Below are 26,891 nucleotides of genomic sequence, written 5' to 3'. Positions count from 1 at the left end.
CAAGATTAGTGCTCTACCTCTTTGAGTCACAGACTCTACTTCTGGTTTTCTGGTGGTTAACTGGAGATAGTCTCACAGACTTTTCTGTCTGGGCTGGCTTTGAACTGTGATCCTAGATCTCACTAGGATTTTAGGCGTGAGCCACCAGCATCTGGCATCACTTATTTTTAAAAATCTGGAGCCCACTGTCAGGATTGGGTACTGGTGAAAGGACTAAAGAGGGTGAATCTAGTTGAAGTAGATCATTTGCAAGGACAAATACACATCAATGAAACCTGTTGAAATTGTTTTGGGAAGGGAAAGGGCTAGAGGGGGTGAAATTGATTGGAATATATTGAAAATGTGTGGAAATGTAACAATTACTCCCTTCATAGCTAATGTAAGGTAATATAAAAAATATACCTGGCCCTAGCCGGGCGCCAGTGGCTCACGCCTATAATCCTAGCTACTCTTGAGGCTGAGATCTGAGGATCACGGTTCAAAACCAGCCTGGGCAAGAACGTTCGTGAGACTCTTATCTCCAATAAACCACTAGAAAACTGGAAGTAGTGCTGTGGCTCAAGCAGTAGAGCGCTTGCCTTGAGCAGAAGAGCTGAGGAACAGTGCCCAGGCCCAGACTTCAGGCTCCACCACCGACAAAAAAACAACAATGAAAAAAAAAAAAAACAAACCCCCAAACCGCCTGGCCCTTCCCTGATATGTGAATGTTAAATCCAAAATGCAAGGAGATATGAAAAAGTAAACAGGACTCGAGAAACAAAGGACCTCCATTCATTTTGTCATATCATTACTAAATGTCTTTATGTTCTAGAGCACATATATGGGGTGTGTGTGTGTGTGTGTGTGTGTGTGTGTGTGTGTGTGTGTGTGTGCACACCTGAGGGAAGCTAGAAGGAGGGCACAGAATCAGAGGAAAATGGGAAAAGATCCAACAGAAAATATATAACAATGTTCAGCTGCACTGAACATTGATGAAAATGAACTAAGCCACTCAAAGGCAGTGAGGGGAGGGAGGGAATGAGAGGGAAAGAGGGAACAGCTGACACTACACAAAAGGAGACATGTACATATTATGTGATGTGGAAGAAATAGTTGTATTGTCACAGACATTATAGACCATGATGATGACAATTTGCCTTGTGAAGGTTAAAATGTGTTTGTGACTTTAAGTATCACTATCTCACAATACTGTGAAATTTATGTAATCACTTAATCTCAATAAAAGAATTATTAAAAAAATCTGGCCTGGCACAGGTGGCTCATACCTGTGAGCCTAGCTATTCAGGAGGCTACCTCCTACCAAGGCCAGCCTTGGTAGGAAAGACGAGACTCTTATCTCCAATTAACCACCAAAAAATTGGAAGCGGAGCTGTGGCTCAAGTGGTAGAGTGCCAGCCTTGAGGAAAAGAAGCTCAGGGACAGTGCCCAGGCAGAGTTCAAGCCCCAGGACTGGCACACAAAGATCTGAAGCCCAGCAGAAACTCTTGGCTGGTCCCAGGCTCCTGGCGCCCTGGTGTGTGTGCTGTGTGTGGATATTCGGTGCCTTGGCATACCCCCCAGGCTTCCCCACAGGCCTGCTCGGGGTGTGGACTGGGCCATCCTGACCTGAGGCCGGGTGCATGGCTTTGCAAGGGCCCTCCTCTCCAATACCAGCCACTGCAGTCATGGTACGGGAGACTTCAAGACATGTTGCTGGGCAGCATTATCCTCTCTCCTGGGCCCCAGAAAGCAAGGGGCTGCCTGTGAGGGGGTGCACACGACATGCTGGAGACAAGAGTGGTCTGCAGGGCCAAGGCCGGGCGAGCTGGACACACTGGTCCTGGGAGAGCACTGACGCAGGGGCGCCGGGTGCCCTGCCTGGAGTGCAGGCTGAGCTGCCCTCCCGTGGCTTCCGACAGCATGCAGGAGTCCTGGATACGTTTCTAAGAGGCAGACTGCCCATGGGGTGTGTGTGTGTGGGGGGGGAGGAGCGGCTGGTGTGGCAGGTGTGCCACACACAGGCCCCATGGGAAGAAGAGCAGTGGGGCTGTCCAGGCAGGTCAGGAGATCAGGGGGATCTGTCTGGGATGGCCACCATGTCCACCTGGGCCTTGAACTTGGCCTGGATGCGAGCCTCTCTGTATGTGAGGCAAGCCCTCTACCACTAAGCTACCTTCCCAGCCCAAACAAGGTAAGGGATTTTATTTTATTTTTTTTTGCCAGCCATGGGACTTGAACTCTGGGCCTGGGCACTGTCCATGAACTCTTCAGCTCAAGGCTGGCGCTCTACCACTTGAGCCACAGAGCCACTTCTCAACTTCTGGCTTTTTCTGAGTAGTTTATTGGAGATAAGAGTCTCATAGACTTTTCCTTCCTGGGCTGGCTTCGAACCTTGATCCTCAGATCTCAGCCTCCTGAGTAGCTGGGATTACAGGTGTGAGCCACCAGCACCTGGCTAGATGGAGTATTCCAGACACAACTCTTGGTTCTTATTTTTAGTTCTTTAGTAGGAACCAAAACCACAAGTGGCTGGGTGCTCTTGATTCCACACTGAAGGCAGTCAGCCTGAGGGCAAAGTGAAGGAGGAGAGAGAGCAGGAGGGGAGGACAGGGTGAGGGAGGGCAGAAGGGCAGGAGGGGAGGGTGGAGTGAGAGAGGGCAGAAGAAAGGGGAGGGCAGGAGGAGAGGGTGGGGTGAGGGAGGGCAGGAGGAGGAGAGGGCAGGAGGGGGCAGGTTGAGAGAGAGGAGGAGGGCAGGGCGGGAGGAAGGCGGGTCCTGCACTGTTGTCAGGCTGGAGGGGGCATGGGCTGTCTGAGGCCCGGCTGGGGCCCTGGCGTTTCTCACAGCACGCTGTGGGGATGGGCCTCGTGGAACCGGGTGCAGCACAACAGGAAGGGTGGGGTGGGCTGAGGAAGCCTTGCGCAGTGGGGCTGGGCGCTGGCTCAGCGCCCGGCCTGCAGGCAGCCGCAGTGAGGCGCCAGCCGGACAAGGGCCGGATGGGCGTCTCAGGAACACAGGTCAGGGCTGGACAATGCAGTCTGGGGCCTGGTCACCCTGGCCTGGCTCAAGGACACTGGCGAGGAAGGGTGTGGTCCTGTGTGGGCGTGGCCCTCCACTGTGGAGGGCCCCTCTGGCCTCTGCCACCCTGTCTGCCCTGGGGCGGCGGCGTGGCTCTACCCCTCCCCCTTCACTCGTGCAGTCTCTGCCCTCTCTGCCCCTAGGATGCTCAGTCCTTCTCTAGAGGCAGCCCTGGTGCCCAGGGCACTGGTGCCCAGCAAGCATGGGTGTGGGGCTCCAGGGTGCTGGAGGGGCTGGAGCTGATGGAAACAGAGCCTGTCACCCCGGAGGCCGAGAGGGTGTGTGCCCCTGCCCCGCCCCACGTCCAGGCGTGCTGCCCTCAAGTCTGATTTTTGGGATCCTTGTCCCACTGAGTGGGTGGAGGGTACGCAATGCTACCTTACCCCAGCTAGGCTGGATTCTCCCCTCTTGGTCCTTGATGGCTTTGCTAGAAAAATCCGTGACTGCCAGAATCCAGACATGACTTTGGGGGTGGGGCAGTTGAGGTCACCCAGGACTTAGTGCTGGCTCATGGAGTAAGATTTTTTTGTTGTTGTTGGTCATGGGGCTTGAACTCTGGGCCTGAACCCTGCCCCTCAGCTCCTCAGCTCAGGGTGAGCGCTCTACCACTTGAGCTACAGCGCCACTTCTGGTTTTCTGGTGGTTTATTGGAGATAAGAGTCTCAGGAACTTTCCTGCCCGGGCTGGCTTTGAATCACAATCCTCAGATCTCAGCCTCCTGAGTAGCTAGGATGACAGGCGTGAGCCACCGGCGCCTGGCTGGAAGATGAGATTCTTCCCATGCACCCACTCCAGCCCCAAGTCTGCTGCAAACACTCCATCCTGGAGGAAATGAGACCAAGGTTATCTGAGAAGGAGGGTCTCCAGAGAACGACGGCACTGTCGGGGAAGCTCTCAGGGGCAAAGGGGGAGACGGCCCTCGGTGGGCTGCTTGGATGCAAGTCCCTTGCCTCAGAGCCCTGAGGCCGGAGCCGGTGGCCACTGTGGGTGGAGGCGGTGGAGGCGCCTTCGCTGTCTGCCCGAGTATCTGGTCTACAATGCGAAAGATGAGATCTGCAAGGGAATTGTGTGTGTCAGGTGTACAAGGCATGGAGTCTGTGTAGACAAGGAATCTCTCCTGTGGCTCTTGGGGAGTCCCTGAGGAATAGGTTTGTCTTAGGAAGGCATAAGCTCTTAGCTGGTTCTGACTTTGCCAAAAAGGATTTCATCTGTGGATCAGCAACATCAACCTGCTGCCCAGAGGCCATGGCCTGGTGTCTCAGGCCGTGCAGTAGGCCGGGAGGGTGGTGGTCTCAGAGGCAGGGAGGGTGGTGGTCTCAGGCCATGCAGGGGGCCGGGAGGGTGGTGGTCTCAGAGGCCGTGCAGGGGGCCGGGAGGGTGGTGGTCTCAGAGGCCGTGCAGAGGGCCGGGAGGGTGGTGGTCTCAGGCCATGCAGGGGGTCGGGAGGGTGGTGGTCTCAGAGGCAGGGAGGGTGGTGGTCTCAGGCCATGCAGGGGGCCGGGAGGGTGGTGGTCTCAGAGGCCGTGCAGGGGGCCGGGAGGGATGCAGATGTCTGGGCAGTTCTATCCCACTCACTTCTGTTGTTCTCCATCCAGGATGGAGAAAAAGGGGGGGAGGGCATCTGGGGCGCACGGGCTGGCAGCCTGTGGCCAGGGTGCTAGAACCAGCCTGCATTCTAATTGAACTGGCCCAAATGCCTGCTACTCTGTCAGATCCCTCCTCTCCAAAGCAGGCAGGACACCTGACAGCTGTGACAATTAAATGTAATGGCTGGGCGTGTGGTTTAGTGGTAAAGTGCTTGCCTAGTATGAGCAAAATTCTGGATTCCATGCCCAGTGGTGTAAAAATAAAACAAACAGAAGCATGTTAACACACTGCGAAGGACTAAAAGATGACCCTTTTTTGGTATTCACAAACAATAAGGTCCTTGATGTTTTTGTGCAGAAGTTCTTACATATGCTTTATTTCTTTTCTCAGTGGAAATTCCTAAACATGAAATGCTCAAAAAATATTCGCGGGGCTGGAAGGGTGGCTCTAGTTGCCTCATGCTGCCTAGTAGCACAAGGCCCTGAGTTCCAATTCCAAAAACAAATGGTACATATTCACAATCTGAAAGTTCTAGTAAGATTCTTCCCTGCCTTGTTTCTGAAGGTGGGCTGCCAGTTTGACGGATGTCAGAGTTGTTTTACTGGGGCTTAAACTGAGTTTTGCAATCACTTGATTCCTGGTTCAAGGATGGTTCCCTACTTCTGGCTTTTTTCTTTTTGCTTATGTGGTGCTGAGGAATCGAACCCAGGGCCTCAGGCACGCAAGGCAAGCGCTCTACCACTGAGCCACCTTCCCAGCCCAGGATGGCCCCTTACTACTTGAGCCATTTCTCTAGCCCAGCTTTTTAAAATTTTATTTTAGTTTTTTGTTTTTTATTGTGAAAATACTGTACAGAGGGGTTACAGTTACATGAGTAAGGTAACGAGTACATTTCCTATCGAGCATTGTTACCTCCTTCTTTGTTTTTCCCCTACCATCCCTTCCCTCCCCACCTCCTCATTTCCTCCCCCCCTCCCCCCCTAAGTTGTAAGGTTTGTTTTCAACATAGTGTCTTGTACATCTAGCCCAGCTTTTTGCTGGTTATTTTGGAAACAGTATCACATTTTTCTACCTAGGTTAACTGAGATTTAAAGGATCCTGTATAGCTACGATTACAGGCAACAGCTGCCAGTGCCCAGCTCAGGTGTCCAGAATTTCAAGTGTAACTGCCAAGATCGGCACCTGCGAGTTAACTACAAATGAACTATACAACTTATGGGTGGGACTGAGGAGAAGGAGCCAGGCTGTTCAAAAAGAAATGTACTCATGACCTGACTTACACAGCTGTAAAGAAATGTACTCATGACCTGACTTACACAGCTGTAAAGTCTCTGTATATCAGTTAGAATAATTTAAGAAAATACAAGAAAAGTAAAAATAAAAATGCTGAGTCCTCAAAAAAAAGCATGACATTTAGCCCAGCTTGGGTGGGCTGTCCACTGTGCAGATGGAGACACCACGATCCCACCTGTTTGGGTGGTCCCTGGTGGAACTTCAGGGCCAGCACCTGCTGTGATTTTTTTTTTTTTTGGTCGGCTGTGGGGCTTGAACTCTGGGCCTGGGCGCTGTCCCTCAGCTCTTCAGCTCAAGGTGACCGCTCTACCACTTGAGCTACAGCGCCACTTCTGGTTTTCTAGTGGTTTATTGGAGATAGGAGTCTCACGGTCTCTCCTGCCCAGGCTGGCTTTGAACCGCGATCCTCAGATCTCAGCCTCCTGAGTAGCTAGGATTACAGGCGTGAGCCACCAGCGCCCGGCTCTGCTGTGATATTTTTATGTTGTTGTCCAAAACCAGGAAAATTAAGATACTTTTTGTGTTGTCGGTCGTGGGGCCTCAGCTCTTCAGCTCAAGGCTAGTGTTCTACTACTTGAGCCACAGCACCACTGCTGGCCTTTTCTGCTTATGTGGTGCTGAGGAATCGAACCCAAGGCCTTATGCATGCAAGGCAAATGCTCTACCACTGAGCCACCTTTCCAGCCCCCAAATTAGGTTATTTGTTCACACCTGTAGTTGTGGGGGATAGGGAAGGAAGGGATTGTAGGGGAAAAACAAAGGAGAAGGTAACAATGCTTGATAGGAAATGTACTCATTACCTTACTCATGTAACTCTAACTCCTCTGTATAGTATTTTTACAATAAAAAAGTGTATTAAAAATCACATTCACTCACATCAGTATTACACAACCATGGCCAAACCCACAAACCTTGCCCTTTCAGCAAGTGTCTTGGGCTCTCCTGCCACCTCAGTCATGGAGCTCAGAAATGAAGGCTTGCTTCATCGAGTGAGCTTTAGTGCTAGATCTATGGATCAGTCACAAATCAAGCCCAAACTGAATGGTGTAAAACCTTTACTGTGTTCCTGGGGATGTAGCTGCAGAGCCTTCAAGGCCCTGGGATGATCCCCAGAGGGCTTCACCGCTGCCACACACGCACACAGGGGCTGTGTAGTACAGCATGGGGTGCTGAGCCATCTTGTTTAAACGTGCGTGAACATTTGGGTTGCTCCCATTCGCTGCTGTTTACGAGTGTGAACCGGGCTTTCCCTTTGTTGGGGCGTACACCTGCTCGCCGACTGCAGGGTGGTACCGTCATTGCCGAACTGCCTGGGAATCCTCCGGGGCGGAGCCTCCCCCGCCGGCGCTCTACGCTTACGCCACGCCTCCATCCCACTTTGGTTAGTTCTTTTTTGTCGGTCGTGGGCTTGAACTCGGGGCCTGGGCGCTGTCCCCGCGCTCTTCACAGCGCCACTTCCGGTTTTCTAGTGGTTAACTGGCGATAAGTCTCACGGCTTTCCTGCCCGGGCTGGCTCTGAACCGCGATCCTCAGGTCTCGGCCTCCTGAGGAGCTGGGATGACCGGCTGAGCCACGGCGCCCGGCACTGACGTTAGTTCTGACTCCAGTCTCCAGCGCAAGCCCGTCTTCCTAGACTTCACAGGTCCCTGAACGTCTCCGACTGTCTCTTCGGAGGCAGGCGCGTCCACGGGGTTTTCCGGGTCCGGGACGCCGCAGGCGAACCCGGTCTCCGCAGCGGGGGCTGCGCAGCCGCCGGCGCGCGTCGCCCGGAGAGAGCCGCTACTGCGGGGCCACCACTTCCGGGGGCCACCACTTCCGGGCGACGTCTTCTGACGTCACCGCCGCCGCTCGTTCTGCGCACGCGCGCCACCGCGTTGCCGGGGCGACGCGCGGCCCCGCAGCCCGCGTCTGTGGGAAGCGGTTCGGGCGCCGCCCCGGCTCTCGGCTGTTGCAGCCCCGCCTGCTGGGGGCCGTCGCGCAGTAATGACGTCGCGGGAGCCCGGCCCGGCGCTGCGGACTCCGGAGATGGAGGAGAAGGAGCAGCTGCGGCGGCAGATCCGCCTGCTGCAGGGTGAGGCGGCCGCGGCCCGGGCGCGGGGACGCCGCCCGTCCCCCGCCCTCCCTCCGCCGCCGGCTCTCCCGGCCGCGTCCGTGCCGCTCTCGCTCGCGGCCGCCCGGCCGTGGGCTCCGGCGGGCGTCGGGGCGGCCGGGTGGAGTGGGGCCCGCGGCGTCTGGGGCCCGGCCGGACCCGGGCTCCGGTGGCGACCCCGTCGGCTTTCGGGAGGGGCCGGCGGGCGGGCGGTGCGTCCGCGGGCGCCGGTCCTCGCTCGGCGACGGCGGGGCCCGGCCGGTGCGACCCCGCCGGCCCCGGCGGGCAGTCTCCTCCGACCCCCGGCCGACTCCGGGCTCCGCTTCCCGCTAGTAGTTTTGGGCGCTAAGGACGAGGCAGAAATCCTTGGGAAGTTATTTCCACCGAGAGAAGACTCGGGGACCTGGGACGCGCGCGCGGAGAGCCCCGGGCCCCCGGCCCCGCGGGGTCCTGCCTGCTTACCGGCGTGGAGGCCGGCGCCCGAGGCGCCCCTGTGGGGATGTCAGGCCCCTCCTCTTCTCTTCTGTAGGAGGTGGTGTCATGCCTGGCGTTTCGCCAGCCTGTGTGTAAATTCTTTCTTCTTCGCCACGTGCCAAGTGCCATGGGCGTCAGTTCGTTACACTCGGTGGCGAGTACTGAGGTTCAGTTCTGTGTCCCTCCCAGCAGTGGGCAAGGTAGAAAGGCTCTGTGGCCCACTTGTTCCTCTTGCTCAGACCTCACTGGTCTGTGCCTATGGTGTGATACTTGCCCTCGAAGCATTGTGGGCCCAGTACATCCCCAGGTAGAAACTGTCATACCGCAGGGCTGCATCTTCAGGAAAAGCAGAAATAGGATTGGAGTAGGAAGGATGGGGAAAAGGTATCTGGAATCGACAGGCCAAGGGTTTGGGCTGACCTGTCAGTGGTTCCTAGGACTGGAGGCTGCTCTCTGAAGCAAGCAGGGCTCGTGTAGATGCTAGGGTCTGGGTGGGGGTGTCTTGCCAGCTGATGCTCTTCCAGAGGGTTCCTTCAATAGCAGTTGCTGTGTGCGCGCGCGCACGCACGTGAGCGCATACTGTTGCTTAAACTCAGGGTTTTGAGTTTGCTAAGCCAGCGCTCTATCAGTTGTTCCTCAGTCTTGAAGTTAGGGCCGGGATGCTGCCCCTGAGTTTTTTTGCTCAAGCTACACTCTACACACAGATGGGTTTTTGGTGGTTAATTGGAGATAAGAGTCTCAATTTCTTGCCCAGGCTGGCTTCAAATAGAAATCCTCCGATTTTTAGCCTCCTGAATATCAGGTAGGATTACAAGTGTGAGGTAGTGGTGCCTGACTGATTATTGTTATTTTGATTTATACCTTCTGGTTAATGGCACCTGCGATTATGTCTTTTCAGGTCTAATCGATGACTACAAAAACCTCCATGGCAATGTCCCTGCCCCGGGCACCTCAGCGGCCTCCCGGTGGCAACCACCCACTTATCACAGTGGCAGAGCCTTTGGCGCCCGCTATCGTTCAGGTCGGAGGGCCTTCTCCTCCCACAATGGGCCTTCATGGCGCAAGAAATACTCTCTTGTGAACCGGCCCCCTAGAACATCTGACACAGCTGGTGACCATCCTGTGTCCACCCTGCTTGGAGCTGGAGGAAACCAAGGCCCTGACCCCCAGCAGTATGTCTTTGAGAGACAGGTCCAGCTCAATCCAGATCAGAACATGATCATCAAAATCAAGCCACCATCGAAGTCCAGCTCCATGGGTGCTCCAGGAGCCCAGCGGGGCTCTTTGGAAGAGTATTGTGACCTGTCCTGGAGTGACCAAAGACCCCAAGAAGGTGAAGGTGAGCCCCCTGGTGGGCAGCTGCCGACCTCAAGGCCAGGAAAAGCCAGGGGAAGCTACAGTGCAGAGGAACCTCTTCTGGTCTGCCAGAAGGAGCCTGGCAAGAACCGGATAGTGAGGTCTGTGGGCAGCAGGAGTGGCAGTCCCCCGGAGCCCCGGCGGACAGTCAGCGAGAGTGAACTTTCTGTCAAAGGCCATTTCCCATCCTCCACGCTGGCCCACAGGGCAGCTCCTGCCACTGCCGCCGGCAGCTGCGCCATGCGCTCTCTTGATGAGCGGGGAGAGAATTCCAGCCTCCCAGACGAGCCAGCCCCCTCAGGCTCAGTGGGGAGCCTGACAAGACCAGTTTCAGGGGCCAGGCAGGCCCGGGAGGCCTCTCTGCTTGGATCTGGTAGAAGCAACAAGTTCCGGAAAAACAACTACAAATGGGTGGCTGCCTCAGCGAAGAGCCCCAGGGCCACTCGGCGGTCTCTCAGTCCCAGGACAACGGCGGACAGTACGAGCAGGGCTCCCTCTGGTATGGCTGGAAAAGCCGAAAAGCTGCAAGCCAAAGCTGACCCAGAGGCCAGGTCCCGGAAGCTGGCTGTGTCCTCCAAGCCCGGGGCCTCCCATAGCAAGTACAAGTGGAAGGCCTCCAGCCCCTCTGCCACCGCCTCCTCCTCCTTCTGCTGGCAGCCAGAGGGTGGCAGCAAGGACCACACCACCCAGCTTTCCCCAGTCCCATCGAGATCTCCATCAGAAGACAGATCAGCAGGGGGAGCTGGGAGCCTGAAGCCTCTCTTTGGAGATGGCTCGGCATACAAAGTGAAGAGCCGCACTAAGATCATCCGGAGGCGGGGCAGTGCCAGGTGTGCATCTCCATGGCTGTGATGCCCTGTGGGCGTGGGGTGGGCAGGAGCTGCTAAGGTCACTGCCCTGGCGAATGCTCCCGCCTCTGTCTGTGTGCCTCCGTCTGCTGCCCGCCTGGGAGGACAGGAAGGAGCACAGTGACCCTCCCCAGCGCCGCTGGCGGGTTGAGCTAGAAACTTCCGTTATGGTTCACATTTGTAGCAGGAGCGAGGTTAGAGGTACTGTTGTTTTTTTAAAGGTGGTTAAACTGGAGCTCATGGTGGCTTAGAGGCCTGCTCGGGATTCTGGCCGGGCAAGCTGAGGACCCGGGCAGGGCCTTGCTGCAGGGCCGCCCTTCCTCTTGCTGTGGAGAGGCCAGGTCTCGGGCAGTTTTCCTTCTTGGCCTGTGGAGTTAAGGACAGGCGTGCTGGTCCAGACATGGAGGAGCAGCCTGGTGGGTCTTCCCAGCGTGCATCAGGAGGGGGCGGGACTGCCCAGGGCTGCCTGGGCTTTCCTGCACTGCGCTTGGCTCTAGGAGACCCGGCCTTGGGCATCCCACCCTGCTCGGGTGGAAGTTTGCTCTAGTTGTGCTGTGGTGGCCAGTTGTGGTTGGGGCTGGTGCGCTGCGGTCTCCAGGGCTTTCCAGATTTCGGGCTCTGTAGCTACCTTGGAAGAATGCTGGGGTGGCTGGGGGTCACCCTCAGAGCAAGCAGAGTGGTATATCCCAACCTGTGTGGTGGCCAGGTGCTCAGTCCCTCGCTGCCGTAGGAGGGCATGCCACTTTCCTCGCTCTCCACGCCAAGGTTGTGGGTAGCATCGTAGCCCCAGGTTTGGTCATTGCTGAAGGTAGGGCGGCAGCTGCCCTTGCCGGCTGAAGCCCAGCTTCTCCTGCTGTCCTGAGCTGGCCCATTCCCCGGCTGCGAGAGGCCACTTTGCTCTGATAGTGGTGGGGAGCTGGGGAAACAGGCCTGCAGGTGTGGTGCCAGCCCCCTCTCGGGGGCCACACCATCTCCTCCTCTAGCCCGGTGCAGAGGCTCACAGGGATTGGGGAAATAAGAGTGTAGACCCACTGGGAGGGACCCCTCTCCTTGGCTGTCCCTGGGGACAGCAGTGGCTTGCACTGGCTGCAGTGCCGCTGGGATTGCACCCCAGCCCAGCTGTGGAGAGAAAGGAGCTGCAGCCAGCTGACATTGCCGGCAGGATGGGGTTGGGCCCTGCAGGGCCCCGGCTGGCCTCTGGTTGCATTCCCACGCCCTGACCCTCGGGCCTCTTGGTAGCGGCATGTGTTTTGTCTCCATAGCCTTCCTGGGGACAAGAAGAACACCCCCTCGCTTGCCACCACCACCAGGAGCCATTTCAATCTGCGACGGAGACAGGTCCTCCGGGGGAAGACCAGCCCTGTTCTGAAGAAGACCCCCAACAAGGGCCTGTTGCAGGTCACCAAGCACCGGCTGTGCCGCTTGCCGCAGAGCCGGGACCACCTCTCCACCAAGGAAGGTATGCCAGGACGGCTCCCACAGTCTGGAAATGGCCGGCTTGACCGGCTCAGAACTGTGTTTACTGTCTTCTCTGGTCAGAGGGCTCTGTTGGGCAGCAGGTGGCTGGACTGATGGGTGCAGGCAGAGGCCATATATATTGTCCCATACGTTGGTGGAAGCTGGGTGGCTAGGAAGGTGACTGGTGGCCTCTTCTGTGGCCACTCCTCAGTATGTATCACTGTATGTATCCCACCTTTGGGGGGTGTTGAGGATGGTGGCACCCAGTGCTTCTAGCCCCTCGAGGGCTCCTATCCTGAGCCGGCCTGGGGCCGCAGGACTCCTCTTCCTGTCCTAGGCCGGTCTGTGGGAATTCAGTGGCACTCACCTGAGTGGCCGGACACCTACGTGATGCCCGAGAGCCTGCAGATACGGGTGTGCATGGTCCCTGGTGGCCTGTGCCCCGCCGGCAGGAGCCGGCGCCGGAGCCTGCCCAGGATGGTGTGCTGGGGGATGGCCCTCGTCTGGTGTCGCTGCGGAGAGTGGTTTGTCTGGTGCGTCCAGTCCTGTGGGTCTCCTTGCTCTCCCTTGGCATGCCTGGGCACATGTGGGCAGGTGGAGAGGGACTAGCAGGCCTGGATTTGGACAGTCCTAAGTGGGCGTCGACATTGGCGACTGTGTGCTGGGGGGTGGCGTGTGGGGACTGTTGCTGGGGACAAGACTATCTGGAGAAGACTTAGAGAGGAGCAGCTCTGAGCAGAGCCAAGAGCCTGTATGGGTTTGGCCACAGGAGAGGGGTGTGGAGCCTGGGCAGAGAGCTGGAGGGGCTCTGCAGCTGTGCTTGTGGCCAAGAAGGTGTGAGGAAGTGAGGCTGGAGGTACTGGCTGCCAGGCCACGGGTCTGGCTGTGTGCAGGGGCCAGTGTAGTCTTCCTATGAGACGGAGTATGGGATGCGGAGCAGGGGCCTGGGGTCTGTGGTGAGGGAATGCAGACAGAAGGCTGAGCTGAACAGTGGACCTGTGCCCTGTGGCCAAGGACAGGTGGAGGAGGTCTCTGGCTGCGAATGGCAGAGGTGAGGGCCTGCTGGTGAGGCTGGCAGGGTGAACAGAGAGCTGTGGAGGCCGCTGCTGGATTCTCCCGAGGCTGGCCTGTGTCCTCTGTCGGCCCAGGGCAGGGTGGGGTGCCGGCTGGCTCCCACGGTAGCCCTGAGCCCACAGAGAGCAGCCAGGCAGGCAGCAAGGGGTCCTGACACCACATCTGCCTGCGGGCACTGCATGGCCTTGGGTTGGCTGCCAACCGGGGTGGAAGGAAGGCCTCATAGCCATATGTTGTCCAAGGCCGGCGAAGTGGAGGGGCCAGTGGTGGGCACTAGGGTGTAAGGAGACATGTAAGGAAGAGGGGTTGGCTGTGGCTCTCGGAGGGGCTGGGCCTGTCACTGTTCGGAAGTGTCAGGTGGCAGTGTTGGACCGTGAGTGCCCAGCAGGCCGGAGCAGGCAGCGAATCGGGAGGGCCTGTGCACGAGGTGGTGCTGCTATGGCAAGGCGTGGCCCTTACCCTGCAGCAGGTGGGTGCCTGTGGGAGGTGTGTGAGGCTGTGCCTGTAAAGTCCTCAGGCAGAGCTCCGGGCAGGCAGGGGCCGGGGCAGCCTGGCTGGGGACAAGAAATTCCCTGTACAAGGCTCCATCCTCCCTGCTTGCCCAAGAGCTGAGGCCTGTGAGTCCTGGGTCCTAGTTGGGCTGCTGTGGGTTTGGGGCTGGGATGTGCCAGGGTACCAAAGTTCTGCCTCCAGGAGGGAGTGGCCTCCGAACACGGGTGGCCACTAGGTGGTAAGGCTGCCCCTTCATCTATCTGGCTGCAGGGAGCCTTCTCTTACCCCGTGGTTTTGCAGAACATACTTATCTTCAGGTCTAACTCTCCTTTTGGAAGGGTCATCCGTTCCTAGGTATCCAGGGAGGAACCTGGCTGCCAAGTGAGCTCCAGGCTGGGGAGGGCGGGAAAGGGAAGGTAGCCTTGGCCCCTGTGGGACAGCCTCAGTCCTGCTGTTTGGCCCCGCTTCCAGCAGAGGGCACCCTTGTTCCTCTTATTCCTGCATCCACCTTTTTCTGGTAATTGATTGCCTAATTTCCTCTTTATGTGAAAGAAAGCAGATATCTAGTAATTTGCAGCAATAACCTGCTAATGCTGGGCCAGTATCGAAACTCCCCTGTTCATTTCAAGTGGCAGATAAAACACTAATACATAATTATCCTTGCAAATTGGATTGTTTTAAATAACCAAAAGGCTACGGCCAGGAGAAAGCGATCCCATCTCCTCCGAGTTACTCTTGCAGCGTAATTGCCGCGTTCAATCAATTTCCCTGGCATTAGAAATTCCATCACAATCAACATTAAGCTTTATTCATTGTGATGGCTAAGAGCCGGGCCATTTCTCCTCTTTTTCTTAACTGGCAAAATTAATCAGGGAAAAGATTTTAAACATTTACCCGTGCGAAAGAGGTCAGCCCTGCCACTATATTGCTCAGCAGATAAGGGGGCTAATAAAAAGAAAATTGAATTACTAATGATCGCCAGGAACAGAGTATATAAAACCTGGCCATTGCCAGTTCAGGGGAAGGAGAATCAATTTTCTTGGGACAAGGTGCGCTCATTTTTTATTTTGGCGCATATTATCAGCAATTTAATTTGAGAGCACATAAACAGGAGGAAACAGTTAGGGAATAATGAGCCTGGAGGTGTAAAGTGCCGCAGGATATATGCTGTACACAATTTATTTGGCACAACAGATAATCGCTTTAATTGAATTCAAAACTGCATTGTTCAGCAGCCGTGGGCTGCTCCCGCCTGGGAACTCAGAGTGCGGGAAAGTTCCCGCCCGAAGCTGCCTTTCCTCCTGTCTAAGGCCCGGCCCGCCAGAGAGTGCTCTGGGGAGAGTCTTCCACCTGGAGTCAGACTTCGGCCGAGGAGCGGGCTGGGGGACCCTTGTGGGTCCTCTCCCTGTTGTGCTGGTGTGTCTTCTCCCCCTTGGGATGGAGGATTGATGGAGGAGGGAGGGCGGGAGGCTGTGCACCCCCGGAGTCTGTCCCCCGTGGAATGAGGCTGGAGCAGGCTTGTGAGCAGCAGAGATGGAGCCTGTAAGGCTCTCAAAAATGGGGTCCCACTTTCTGTCCATGTAATGCCAATGGTCAGTAGTCACAGCGTGACAGCTGCCTGTGGCATTCAGCTCCGGCCTCGTCCCAGGTCCAGTGGGATGCCCACCCCCCAGTCACCGCGCTGTGTCCCCGGCCCAGTGCTGAGGTGACGGGCCAGCTCTGCCCAGCTGCGTGCCAGTGCTGTGCCGCGCCCATCAGGCCCACTCTGTGCCGCTGCGCTCGCCCCAAAGCCCCGTTTCCTAGTCAGCAGTCTCCTTGGGAGTGTCTGCTGCCCAGTGCTGGCAGGTCAGCTCCCAGACAGCCTCGGGACGGGAGGCCCCGCGCTTCACCTGCGCAGGCTAAGGGATGTGTGGCTGTTGCCCATCCCCGTGGTAAACCGGGTCCTGCTTGGGAAGTGGCCTTCTGAGAAACGTGGTCATGGGGCCGGGAAGGTGGCTCAGGGGTAGAGCGCTGGCCCTGCATGCACGAAGCCTGGGGTTCAGTTCCTCAGCCCCACATACACAGAAAAGCGGGAGTGGTGCTGTGGCTCTAGTGGTAGAGCGCTTGCTTTGAGCAAAAGGAAGCTCAAGAACAGTGTCCAGGCCCTGAGTTCAAGTGCCAGAATGGCAGACACACACACACGCACACACACACAGTTGTTATTTTGTGTGTGTGTTGGTACTGGGACTTGTACTCGGCCTCTTGTTCTTACTTGGCCCTTCTCACTCAGAGCTGGCACTCTGCTGCTCTACCACTGGAGCCATACCTGTTTTCCCGCTTTTTGCTGGTTAACTGGAGATAAGAGTCTCACAGACTTTGTGCCGAGGCTGGCTCTTCTGAGATCCTCAGATCTCAGCCTCCTAAGCGGCTAGGATGACAGGTGTGAGCCATTGGGGCCTGGCTAGGGTCCTCCTTTTAGCCATTCAGAGGTTGTGGGGACGTTGCCCTGTTTTTTGGCAGCCCTCCCCCTTCTCCTGCAGAGGGCCCGGCCAGCCCTGGGGGTGGGGGTGCCTCCTCGGCCTCCTAGGGGGGGGGGCAGCGCAGGAGGCGGCCTCAGGCATGGGGGTCTAGCTGGTGCTCCTCCTCCAGCCAAGCTTCGCCCTGAGTGCTCACAGGTGTGCTGGGCACCTGGCACGCGCCGGCCCTTGTGCCTCTCTGTCCTCCAACAGCCCCTCCCATCTTGTGGAAGCCTGTGACTTCCTAGGCCCACCGTCTCTCTGGCCAGGCCTGGCCCTTAAAGTCCTGCTTCTCTCTGAGGGCCTCACCTCTCTGGCCAGGTTACCCTGGCCCACCCTCTAAAGGCCCCGCCCCTCTCTGCCAGGCTCCGAAGACCCTTGATTAGGCCCCGCCCCTCTCTGCCAGGCCCCTCCTCTCCTTGATTAGACCCTGCCCCTCTCTGCCAGGCCCCTCCTCTCCTTGATTAGGCTCGCCCCTCTCTGCCAGGCCCCTCCTCTCCCTGATTAGGCCCTGCCTTCCTGGGCCCCACTTGTGGCAGAGCTGTGTGCTTGTCCACTTGTTAGTGCTGTTCCTCTGCGCGGCCACTCTTCTGTCAGGTGTTGGCTTGTTGCCCTGTTCAGGTCTGTTGGGTGTCTGTGGTCAGCCTCCCTGCTTCTCTCTTCTCGGGTTACCTTCAGGCTGCCCCTCACACCTTGGACAGTCCTACGTACTGCCTCATCTCCTCTTCCCCCTCTTCTTAAAAAGGGTTTGAACTCGGCCTTGTACTTGCCTGGCTAGCTTGCTTGTCTGGAGCTCTACCACTTGATTCTTAACCCTTATCCCCCACTGTTTGCTTTTTGTTTTTTTCTTTCTGTCAGTCATGGGGCCTGAACTCTGGGTCTGGGCGCTGTCCCTCAGCTCTTCAGCTCAAGGGCAGGGCTCTACCACTTGAGCCACAGCACCACTTCTGGCTTTTTCTGCTTATGTGGTGCTGAGAAATTGAACTCAGGGCTTCATTTGTGCAAGGCAAGCGTTCTCCCACTGAGCCACCTTCCCAGCCCTTGCTGTTTTTTTGAGATGGAGTCTCACAGGCTTCAAACTGCCACTGAGCCACTGGTGCCTGCCTGCCTGCTCCCCGCTCTTCCTCCCTCCCTTCCTTCTTTTCTTCCATCTGATAGTACTGGGGTTTGAACTCAGGGCCACCATTTGCTATGCAGGCACTGTACCACTTGAGCCATGCCTCTAGCCCCTGCCTTATTTTTGCTGTGTCTCGCGCACGTGTACTCTTGTATTAGGAAGGTATGGTGGTGAGGGCTCTGTCCCACCCCTGGTATCTGTCTGATCCTGGCACACCCATGTGAGCCTCTCAGTGCCAGACAGCAGCGTCCCACTGCCCACTGGAGGAGGGCCCGCGGGGCAGGGCACGCACAGAGTGTGCTGCAGTTCTGTCTCCACGAGTGGTGAGAGCCAGTCCCGGGCTTCACCACAGAGCTCCTGATGGTGCAAGCTGCACTGTGCCAGGAGCCTGGCCCTGTCTGACTTCTGTGGTGGCCCGTGCGTGGGCGGTGCATGGGGGGGGCACCGCTCACCCAGGAGGCTTGAGGCCGCACACGGTCCAGGATGGTTAGCGTGTCAGCAAGTGGCCTAGGAAGAGAAGAGGCTGAGAGCTGGCCTTCCAGCTGGGATGTTGCTCCTGCTCCTTGCCAGGTGGGCACAGTGGGCAGAACGCCCCCTTCCCGCCCTGGGCTGTAGGTGACAGGCCACTGTGTCTCACCCCGTGTCAGTCACCAGGGGCCTTGGGATGGCTGGTTGCTGAGGGGCGCCAGCCAGGTGCGCCTGAGCTCAGCCTTGGGGCCAGTCCTCTGGCAGGTCCTGTGCTGGACAGCTTCCTGGGAGCTCGCTGCCGGTGCGGCGCCGCACGTGCTCACCGCCCAGGCCGGTGGTGCAGAGGCTCAGGAGTGCCGCCTGGCGAGACTCACCGTCCCTGCCTGGGGCAGGCATGGGCTCTCGGCAGGGGCGCGTGCAGTCCTGCGGGATGGGAGGTGGCCGCGCCTGGTCCTGAGGCGCCGTGGGCAGTGTGCTGACAGGAGAGGCTCGGGCTGGATGCCACCCTTTCCGGTTGGGCGCCTGGTGTGGGGCCTGAGCCTGGCTGGAGGGTGGGCACGCAGCAGCCCTGCCCTCCAGGCTCGGCACCGGGAACTACGCCCTGTGTTCACTTCTTACCTGTCAGGGTTGGGTCTGGACTTGGTGCGCAGGTGGAGCGGGGATGGGGTGGTAGTGGTGGGGGTAGGGGGGGTGGGGAGGAGGGGGGTCTTCAGGTATGGCGGCCAGCGTGGCACGCCCACACCCTGCGTGCTGCTGGTGTTGCCGCATGGGAACCCTGCCCAGAGCCCCGGGGCTTCCATCCATCACCGCTCCCCGCCCGTGGCTGGCTGTTCGATTTCACTCCGGTGAGCACCGTTCGTTCGGGGTGTGAGAGCAGTTAAATCAGGAGTCCTGCTTTCATAAGGGAAAAGCAAAGTGCTGAGTTAGGCTCTGGGAAAGGCAGCCGCAGCGATCCTCGGTCTTGCATAAATTAGCGGGCACGCTGGAGGCCTCCGATTTTACGTTTGTCATGGCTGTGCTAATGAATTATTCCGCAAGAACTGGCGTGGGAGTGCACGCGTGTGCCGTTCATGGCCAGGACCCAGCCTTGCCGGGCCTGCACGATTCCTGGCTTGAGAGGTGGCCTGAGTCTGCTCCTCTAGGCGCCCTGGGTCCCCCGGCCCAGGGCAGTTGGCCTCCTCCATCGTCAGAGGACCTGAGATGGTCCTCTGGTCCCTGGTGTTCCCGAGGAATGACGCGTGTCCCACGCGCCTCGGCAGCCTGGGTTGGGCTGGCTGAGACTGTTGGGAGTCCAGGCCTGACGCAGGAGCTGGGCCCTAGGTGCAGGCTGTGTGCAGCCATCGCGGGGCATGTGCCGGGGCTTGTGCCGGGGCTCGGGGTGCCCAGGGCTGTTGCAGAGGCCACGGCCCACGGCCCGTGTTCCTTTTGCTCTGCCACCCCAGGACCGCCCTGTGGCCGCGCATGGACATGTGTACGCACTGTCCCTCCGCTCGCTTCCCAGCACTGCCCTTCACCAGCAGGATGTTCTTATCTGGGAAGTGTGTGAGGCTGTGCGGGCTTGGTGGGGGCCGTGTGGTGCGAAGGCTGGTGCCAGTGCGGCTCCAGGTGCCTTTGTGGTCCTGGGAATTGGTCTGCCTCAGGCCTGGGCCCCTCTTTCCTGCGGGGCTGTAGCTTCCCCTCTCTTTCTCCCTCTGGAACCCTTGCTGAGGACCCCTCGCGGAGCTGTGGTCCCACCATGCCAGGCCCACTGTGGGCAGGCCCCATGCGGATGTGGTGTCAGCCGGGGGACTCGGTCCGCGTGGTTCCCGTGCGCAGGGCTGCTCATCTTCCCGCTCCTCTCTCTCGCTGCCGGCCCGGCACTGATGACCATGTCATGGCCCGGGGACCATCTGGTGGTCTCTCCGTGTGGGAGGTGGCCCTTGGCTGGGCGTCCTGAGGGCCAGACGGTGCAAGGGTGTTGGCAGCAGCAGGTCACGCTGGCCGTCCTGAGTGAGGGGCGCTGTCGCTGTGCAGGGGTGGGGTGGAGGGGTGGGTGAGTGGGAGCGCGGTCCCGGCCACTCGCGGGGGGTGGAGGGAGGGAGGGAGGGAGGGTCTGCCATCCAGTGCAAGGCAGTCGTCCTCAGGCTGTCCTCACTGAATGCTGGGAAGGCTCCCGCAGTGCTGCGCTGCGCTCCTGGTCCCTCTGCTGCCCAGGTGGAGGGCGGGGGGCAGGTGTTGGGGGGTGTCACCGGGGGTGTTGTAGGAGGGGGCGGTGTCAAGGGGGCGGGTGTCGTGGAGGGGGTAGTATCGTGGGAAGGGCGGGTGTCACGGGGGTGTCATGGGGGGGCAGGCATCTCTCCCCGGGGGATTTCACAGTTGCTGTGCCTCTGCTCCCAGGGCCTCTGCATCTCTGGGCGGCGGCTGAGGGAGGAGCCAGCCGTCCCACAGGTGCTCGGTGTGGGTGGCTGGGGCAGTGCCGTGCTGGGGAAGCTCTCCTGTCCAGTCTGCCTGCAAGCCGCAGCCCTCTGCGCCCCTCAGCGTGCTGGGGCGCCTCCCAGGGCCGCCCCCCAGAGCCAGGGCTGTGCTTCTGGCGGGGAGTCCTTCCTGTGGAGGAGTGCTGGGGATGGGAAGGCCAGCGGGCTGGCACAGGGGCACAGTGTCAAAGAGGAGCAGGTTTCCTGCTCCTTTGCCAAGCTGCCCTCCTTCGGAGATTTGTCCCAGGTGGTGGGACCTGGCCCGGCCCCCTGTGGCGCAGGGCACGGAGGGAAAGGGTTTGGGGTCCCAGGATCTCCCCATGCTGCAGGGCGAGGACCAGGCTGACTGACGTGTGGGGTGGGGCGCCCGGGAGGCGTCGCCTCCAAGTCTCAATCTGCTCTCTGGGGAGGGGCAGGCACAGCTGCGCCGGCCTGGAGTCTGCCTTGCTGTCACTGCTTCGGGTGTGTGCAGCCCCTGCTGGAGCCTGTGCTGAGGCGGGCTGCGCCACACTTTTGAGCCTCAGCCTGGCCTGAGTGCCCAGCTGTCTGGACTGTCCCTCCCCCTGCCCTGTGCCCTCAACTCAGGATGGGGTAGGATGGGGTAGAGGGCTGTCCTTGCAGCCATTGGGGTGGGCACGCTTGAAAAGCAACTCTGGGCATGCCCTCGGGTCCTTCCCCTTTGGGCCTGGGTCTCCTTTCTCCTTTCCTTTAAAAGGGAAGCGGGTCCAGGTCTGGTTGGGGCTGGTTTTCTGGTTCTGCCTGAGGTTGCTATCCCATGCCCGTCCTACTGTCTCCCTGACATGGTGCTGTTCTCTGGGCGTGGGACAGACGGACACACGCTCTGGGCATCAGGGCTGCTGGCCAGGCCTGAGTAGCCTTGGCTGTCGGGGGAGTGAGGATGGATTGTGCGTGATGTACCTGAGGGACCTCAAGCAGGGGTGGGGGTGGGAGAGGCTCCTGTGAACCCCAGATGCCATGGAGCTAGAGCAAGCATGGAGCTGGACAGATGCTCTGATGATCTGTCTGAAATACGTAGTTTAAGGTTATACACTTTCCTCTAAGTGTAGCTTTAGCTGTGTTCTGCAAGTTAATTGTTTCTGCTTTCTTCTAAAAGATTTTCAAATTTCCATGAAGTTTCTTCTCTGACTCACAAGTTATGTAAGGAGGAGATTTTGAGATTATTTTAACTGATTAATTCTGTATGTGCAAGCCTGATTCCAAACCTTTGATATTACCTGTGGTCAACTTGTGATGGTTTTTCAGTCCATTGTGTGTGCGTTTGGAAAGGACGTGATTTCCAGCTCGGGGTGTGGAGGTGTAAAGTAAGTGGTGTTAATTGTGCTGCAGACAGATTTCGTATGTCGTACAGCTCCTGAGGGAGGAGACAAGTGGCCTTCTGCAGCGCTGCTGGCGTGTGTTAGACGCTCCCGCGTGTCAGTCTGCCATTTAATATCGAGGTCGTTTTGCTGGTGCAAACCAATTTGAAATTGTATCTCTCTGGAGCAGAAATGTCCTCTCTGTCTTTAGTAATGCTTCTTGTACCCTGTTGTCACATTTAAGTTTCTTGGTTGACATTTGTAGTATGTGGGCCTTTGAGGATAAATAGAAAACATAAAGATTTATATATATGGATGTGTATATGACACATTTACTTTCAGCTTTTCTCCTATGTTCCTTTGATTTGTAGCATTTTATTGCTTTTGTTTTTGGCAGTACTGTGGTTTGAACTCAGGGCCTTGTGCTTGCTAGGGAAGTGCTCTGTGACTTGAACCATGTCCCCAGTCCTTTTTGCTTTTATTAATTTTCAGCTAGGGTCTTGGGTTTTCTCCTGGGCTTACCTCAGAACACATTCCTACCATAGCCTTGGGAGTCATCGGTGCACGCCACTGTACCTGGCTTACTAATGGAGATGTCCAGGACAGCCTAGAGCTACGATTCTCCCCATTGCGACCGACCGCCTGTGTACCTGGGACTACACGCGCACCCCTGCACCTGGCCCAAATACTTGGTTTTTAAATGTAGCCTAACAAGATCTTAGCAGGGCTGGGAAGGTGGCTCAGTGGTAGAGCGCTTGCCTTGCATGCATGAGGCCCTGGGTTCGATTCCTCAGCACCACATGAGCACAAAGAAAAAAGCCGGAAGTGGCGCTGTGGCTCAAATGGCAGAGTGCTAGCCTTGAGCTGAAGAGCTGAGGGACAGCGCCCAGGCCCAGAGTTCAGGCCCACGACTGGACTCAAAAAAAAAAAAAAAAAGATCTTAGCATATTTAGTCCTTTTATTCAGGTTTGTTTGTTTGTTTTTTTCTTTCTTTGTTTCTGTTTAAGAGGAGATAATGTTTCTTGGGGATGGGTGCTGGTGGCTCACATTTGTAAGCTACTCAGGAGGCTGAGACCTGAGGATTATGGTTTGAAGCCAGCCCAGGCAGGAAAAGTCTGTGAGACTCTTTGTCTCCAATTAGCCACCAAGAAAAGTTAGAAGTAAAGCCTGGCGCCGGTGGCTCAGGCTTGTAATCCTAGCTACTGAGGAGGCTGAGATCTGAGGATCACAATTCAAAGCTAGCCTGGGCAGGAACGTCTGTGAGACTCTTATTTCCAATAAACCACTCAGAAAACCAGAAGTGGCACTGTGGCTCAAGTGGTAGAGCACTCGCCTTGAGCTGAAGAGCGCAGGGACAGCGCCCAGGCCCAGAGTTCAAGCCCCACGACAGACTAAAAAAAAAAATTACTTCTTGGGGGTTGGAGGTGTGACTCAGTTGGTGGCATGCTAGCCAGTGAGTGAAAGTGCTGGAAGACACTAAGTTTGAGTTCCAGTCTTGGACTTTAGAAAAGAAAAAGAAAACAATTTATTGGATTTATCTGTCTGGGCTGGCTTCAAACCCTGATCCTCAGCTCTCAGTTTCCTGAGTAGCTAGGATTACAGGCATGAGCTACCAGCACCTGGCTCTTCAGTGTATTAATATACTTGGGCTTAGATTTGCTATTTAAAAAATTACTTGATTTTTATTTTGTGCTGGTACTGGAGTTTGAACTCAGGGCTGGGCACTGTCCCTTCACTTTTTGCACAAGACTGGAACCCTACTGATTTTGAGCCACAGCTCCACCTCAGGCTTTTTGTTTGGTTAATTGGGGATAAAAGTGTCAGAAACGTTCCTGCCCAACCTGCGCCTCAGATCTCAACCTGGCAAGTAGGTAGGGTTACAGGCACCCAGCCATTCGTTTATGCTTTTAGTGGTTTCCCTCCAGGCTATATGGTGTACCCATCACTGTAGATACAACTGTGGATATAAGCTAGCATGTGAGCATGCTGTGGATAATAGAAGAAGTGTAGAGGGCTTCTTTTGTGTCACATGTTAGAGCTGTCATGATTTAAACTATGTATGTATGTATATGTATGTGTGTATTTTATTTTCTTGGTACTGATATTGGGGCTTGAACTCAGGGTCTGGGTGCTGTCTTAGCTTTTTGCTTAAGGCTAGCTCTCTACTACTTGAGTCACAGCACTACTTCTCACTTTCTGGGTGGTTAATTGGAGATAAGAGTTTCACTGACTTTCTTTCCTGGGCTGTCTTTGAACAATAATCCTCAGATCTCAGCCTGCTGAGTAGCTAGGATTATAGGTGTGAGCCACTGGGGCTGTCTGTCTCTATAATTTAGATATCATAAGACAGTTATACATGATCGAAAGATAATTATACACTAGACATTTACTTAGACTTGCATATTTATTCTTCTGTTTCTCTTTGTTGTGCTGGTATCAGAGCTTAAACTAAGGGCCTTGTGTTCTTACTTGGCTTTTTCATTCCTGGCCCTACCACTTTAGCCATGCCTTCAGTCTGGCATTTTGCTGATTAATTGGAGATAGGTGTCTCATGGACTTTTCTACCTAGGTTGGGTTTGAACTACAGTCTTCAGATCTCAGCCATCTGAGTAGCTAGGATGACAGGCATGAGCCCCCATTGCCCAGCCTTTTATTTCTCTTGATTCCTTTCTCTGCTTATACCTAGAGGAAAAAATACTTTTTTTTTAAGTTATCAGATAGTGCTGTTTATTATTTCACACCAACATGGAGGCCAAAACTACACTCTTGTTGAACACCTCCCTCCCTCCCCCCTTTTCCTCCTCCAGGAAGATAGCCCAAACTTATCAAAACAACAGAACATAAGACACCACCATACTGTTCAAGCGGAAATAAAAACAAAGAGTGGATTCCACAAAATAAGACAGACACAAGCCAGGTGCTGGTGGCTCACGCCTGTAATCCTAGCTACTCAGGAGGCTGAGATCTGAGGATCACGGTTCAAAGGCAGCCCAGGCAGGAAAGTCTGTGAGACTCTTGTCTCCAAGCCACTAGAAAACTGGAAGTGGTGCTCTGGCTCAAGTGGTATAGCGCTTGCCTTGAGTTGAAGAGCTTGAGGGACAGTGCTCAGGCCCAGAGTTCAAGCCCCACGATCAACAACAACAACAAAAAAAGACACAAGACACAACAGCTCTGCTGCCTTCCATGACCCTTGAGAAAGCCGTCATGATTGTGGCCAACGTAGGTACAGGGACCAAGGACAAGGAAGGCTCAGGATAGCTGCTGCTTTCGGCCAGGCCACGTCTTCATGCTCTGCTGCAGGAGCCAGGGCTGCTGGGTTTGGTGGTCCAGGCCACTAGCTGGATGTGCTTTTCATGGCGGAGGTGGGGGGGGCAATGTCACAAGCACCTCCCTTCATTTCCGAGGGATATGATGGGTTCGGAGCCCTGAAAGCTTCCCGTGTCGCAAGGTGAGAAACGAGGCAAACACGCTGTGCCCCTCCAGGGAGTGGTCCCTCCCTGGGCAGTCACGGCCCCCGGGGACGGGCACACATGTTCATATGCATAAAGTCCCACAGCCACTGTTGCCACCAGGAAGCTGCAGGCCAGGACCCATCAGTGCCCCCGTCGGAGGGGTGGTGTCTGGGAGACGGCAGCCGTGGCGTCTTGCCCCTGCTGCTGGCTTGCTGGTGAGCCCAGGAGCTGGTCCTTTGAATCCTGGGTCAGCAGTCCCAGCAACGCCTCAAACAGCTGGATATTGAGTGGGAATGCGGTCTTGGCCTCTCTGATCCCTCTGCCCGGTCTTGGGGTCATCTCCAGCGTGTTCATGTGGGCATGGGAGAGCTGCTTGAACTTGGTGGCACTCTCCATGTTGGGGGAGTTGAAGAAGGCCAGGCCTTCAGAGCTAGGCAGGTCCGGGGCCTTCTGTGGATTTCCTTGAGGACCTGGCCCCCAGACAGGTCACCCCGGTAGCAGGTGCAGGCATGGCCACCAGCAGCTCAAGCTGGGTGACCCCCACCTTGTGGGGTCACTTCACATATGCTGTGTGGCCGGCGTGTTGGTCTCCTGCCAGCAGGGCCTGTACCAGAAGGCCATGTCCTGCTCCAGGGCGGCCTTGCAGCGCAGCTCTTCTGGAAGTAGACGGGGGGAAGACAGGCTTGCCTTGTCATGCTAGACCCCCCCCTCCCTCCAAAGCCGCGTAGGTGTGGTACAGGGGTACACCAGCTTAAAGCCTTCTGGGGTCCCCTGGCCCTTCTGAAAGTTCCTCATAAGTGCGGTGTTCTCAGCCTGCACGTGCCCCTCCGTGGCGGCCTCCTTTGAGGCTTCCGCAGGCCCTGGGGCGTGCTGTCTTGGTGCTGGTGCTCCATGGCTGAGCTGGGGGGTCAGAGGCGGTGGGCTGGCTGCAGTGTGTGGCTCTGCGGGGGACCGATGCGGGGGACCGATGAGGTCTGGATCCCATCCTCTGTCACCTGCCCAGTGGCTAGGAGTGAGAGGATGTGGTCAAAAAATACTTCTTAAAAAGATTTCTTTCTGGGGCTGGGGAGGTGGCTCAGTGGTGGAGCGCTTGCCTTGCATGCTTGAGGCCCTGGGTTCGATTCCTCAGCACCTCATAAGCAAAAAAAAAAAGCCAGAAGTGGCACTGTGGCTCAAGTGGAAGAGCACTAGCCTTGAGCTGAAGAGCTGAGGGACAGCGCCCAGGCCCAGAGTTCGCCTGAACTCTGGGCCTGGGCGCTGTTTTTTTTTAGTCCGGTCGTGGGGCCTGAACTCTGGGCCTGGGCGCTGTCCCTCAAAAAAAGAAAAAAAAAAAAGAAAGAAATCTTTTTTTTTTTTTTGGGGGGGGGGTATGGTCATGGGGCCTGAACTCTGGGCCTGGGCGCTGTCCCTCAGCTCTTCAGCTCAAGGCTAGCGCTCTACCATTTGAGCCAGAGCGCCACTTCCGGCTTTTTTCTTTTTGCTCATGTGGTGCTGAGGAATGGAACCCAGGGCCTCATGCAAGCAAGGCAAGCACTCTACCACTGAGCCGCCTCCCCAGCCAGTTAAAAAGATTTTTTAAATAATGCAGTTCTGTGGACCACTGCCTCCAGTGTTGTATAATATCTTTATTTTTACCTTAGTTTCTGAAGGGTATTTTTGGTGGGTAACACGTTTTAGTGGCAGAGTGTTTTCCTGGTATCTGTGAGGCCCTGGGCTGATCCCCAGCACTGCAAAAAATAAAACAAACCAGTTTTAGAGTGGTTATTTTCTTTCTGTCCTTCCGTGATCTCATTCCATTGCCTTCTGAGTTGGCCGCTGCTATTGAGAAATCAGCTGTCAGGACTTGAAAGTCACACATCTTTC

The 26,891-nt window shown here is 56.6% G+C and overlaps 1 protein-coding gene and 1 pseudogene across 1 annotated transcript in view; one reads left to right on the top strand and one right to left on the bottom strand.

Annotated features, from left to right (window-relative positions):
* Nucleotides 1-7,927: 7,927 nt before the first annotated feature.
* The window catches only part of LOC138829589 (zinc finger CCCH domain-containing protein 3-like), a 77,486-nt gene continuing 58,522 nt past the window's right edge, over nucleotides 7,928-26,891 (top strand). Inside the window, exons 1-3 of the mRNA XM_070025965.1 lie at nucleotides 7,928-8,007; nucleotides 9,398-10,685; nucleotides 11,966-12,162. Coding sequence (XP_069882066.1) covers nucleotides 7,962-8,007; nucleotides 9,398-10,685; nucleotides 11,966-12,162 — 1,531 coding nt within the window. The 5' untranslated portion in view covers nucleotides 7,928-7,961. The remainder of the gene's footprint in view (nucleotides 8,008-9,397; nucleotides 10,686-11,965; nucleotides 12,163-26,891) is intronic.
* Nucleotides 25,170-25,921, bottom strand: LOC138829531 (heme oxygenase 1 pseudogene; annotated as a pseudogene).

Source organism: Dipodomys merriami, unplaced genomic scaffold, assembly GCF_024711535.1.
Source record: "Dipodomys merriami isolate MVZ:Mamm:240054 unplaced genomic scaffold, mDipMer1.0.p SCAF_174, whole genome shotgun sequence".
In the NCBI taxonomy this organism is placed as follows: domain Eukaryota; kingdom Metazoa; phylum Chordata; class Mammalia; order Rodentia; family Heteromyidae; genus Dipodomys; species Dipodomys merriami.
The sequence above is the reverse complement of the archived record's forward strand: the minus strand, read 5'-3'. Positions and strand labels throughout refer to the sequence as shown.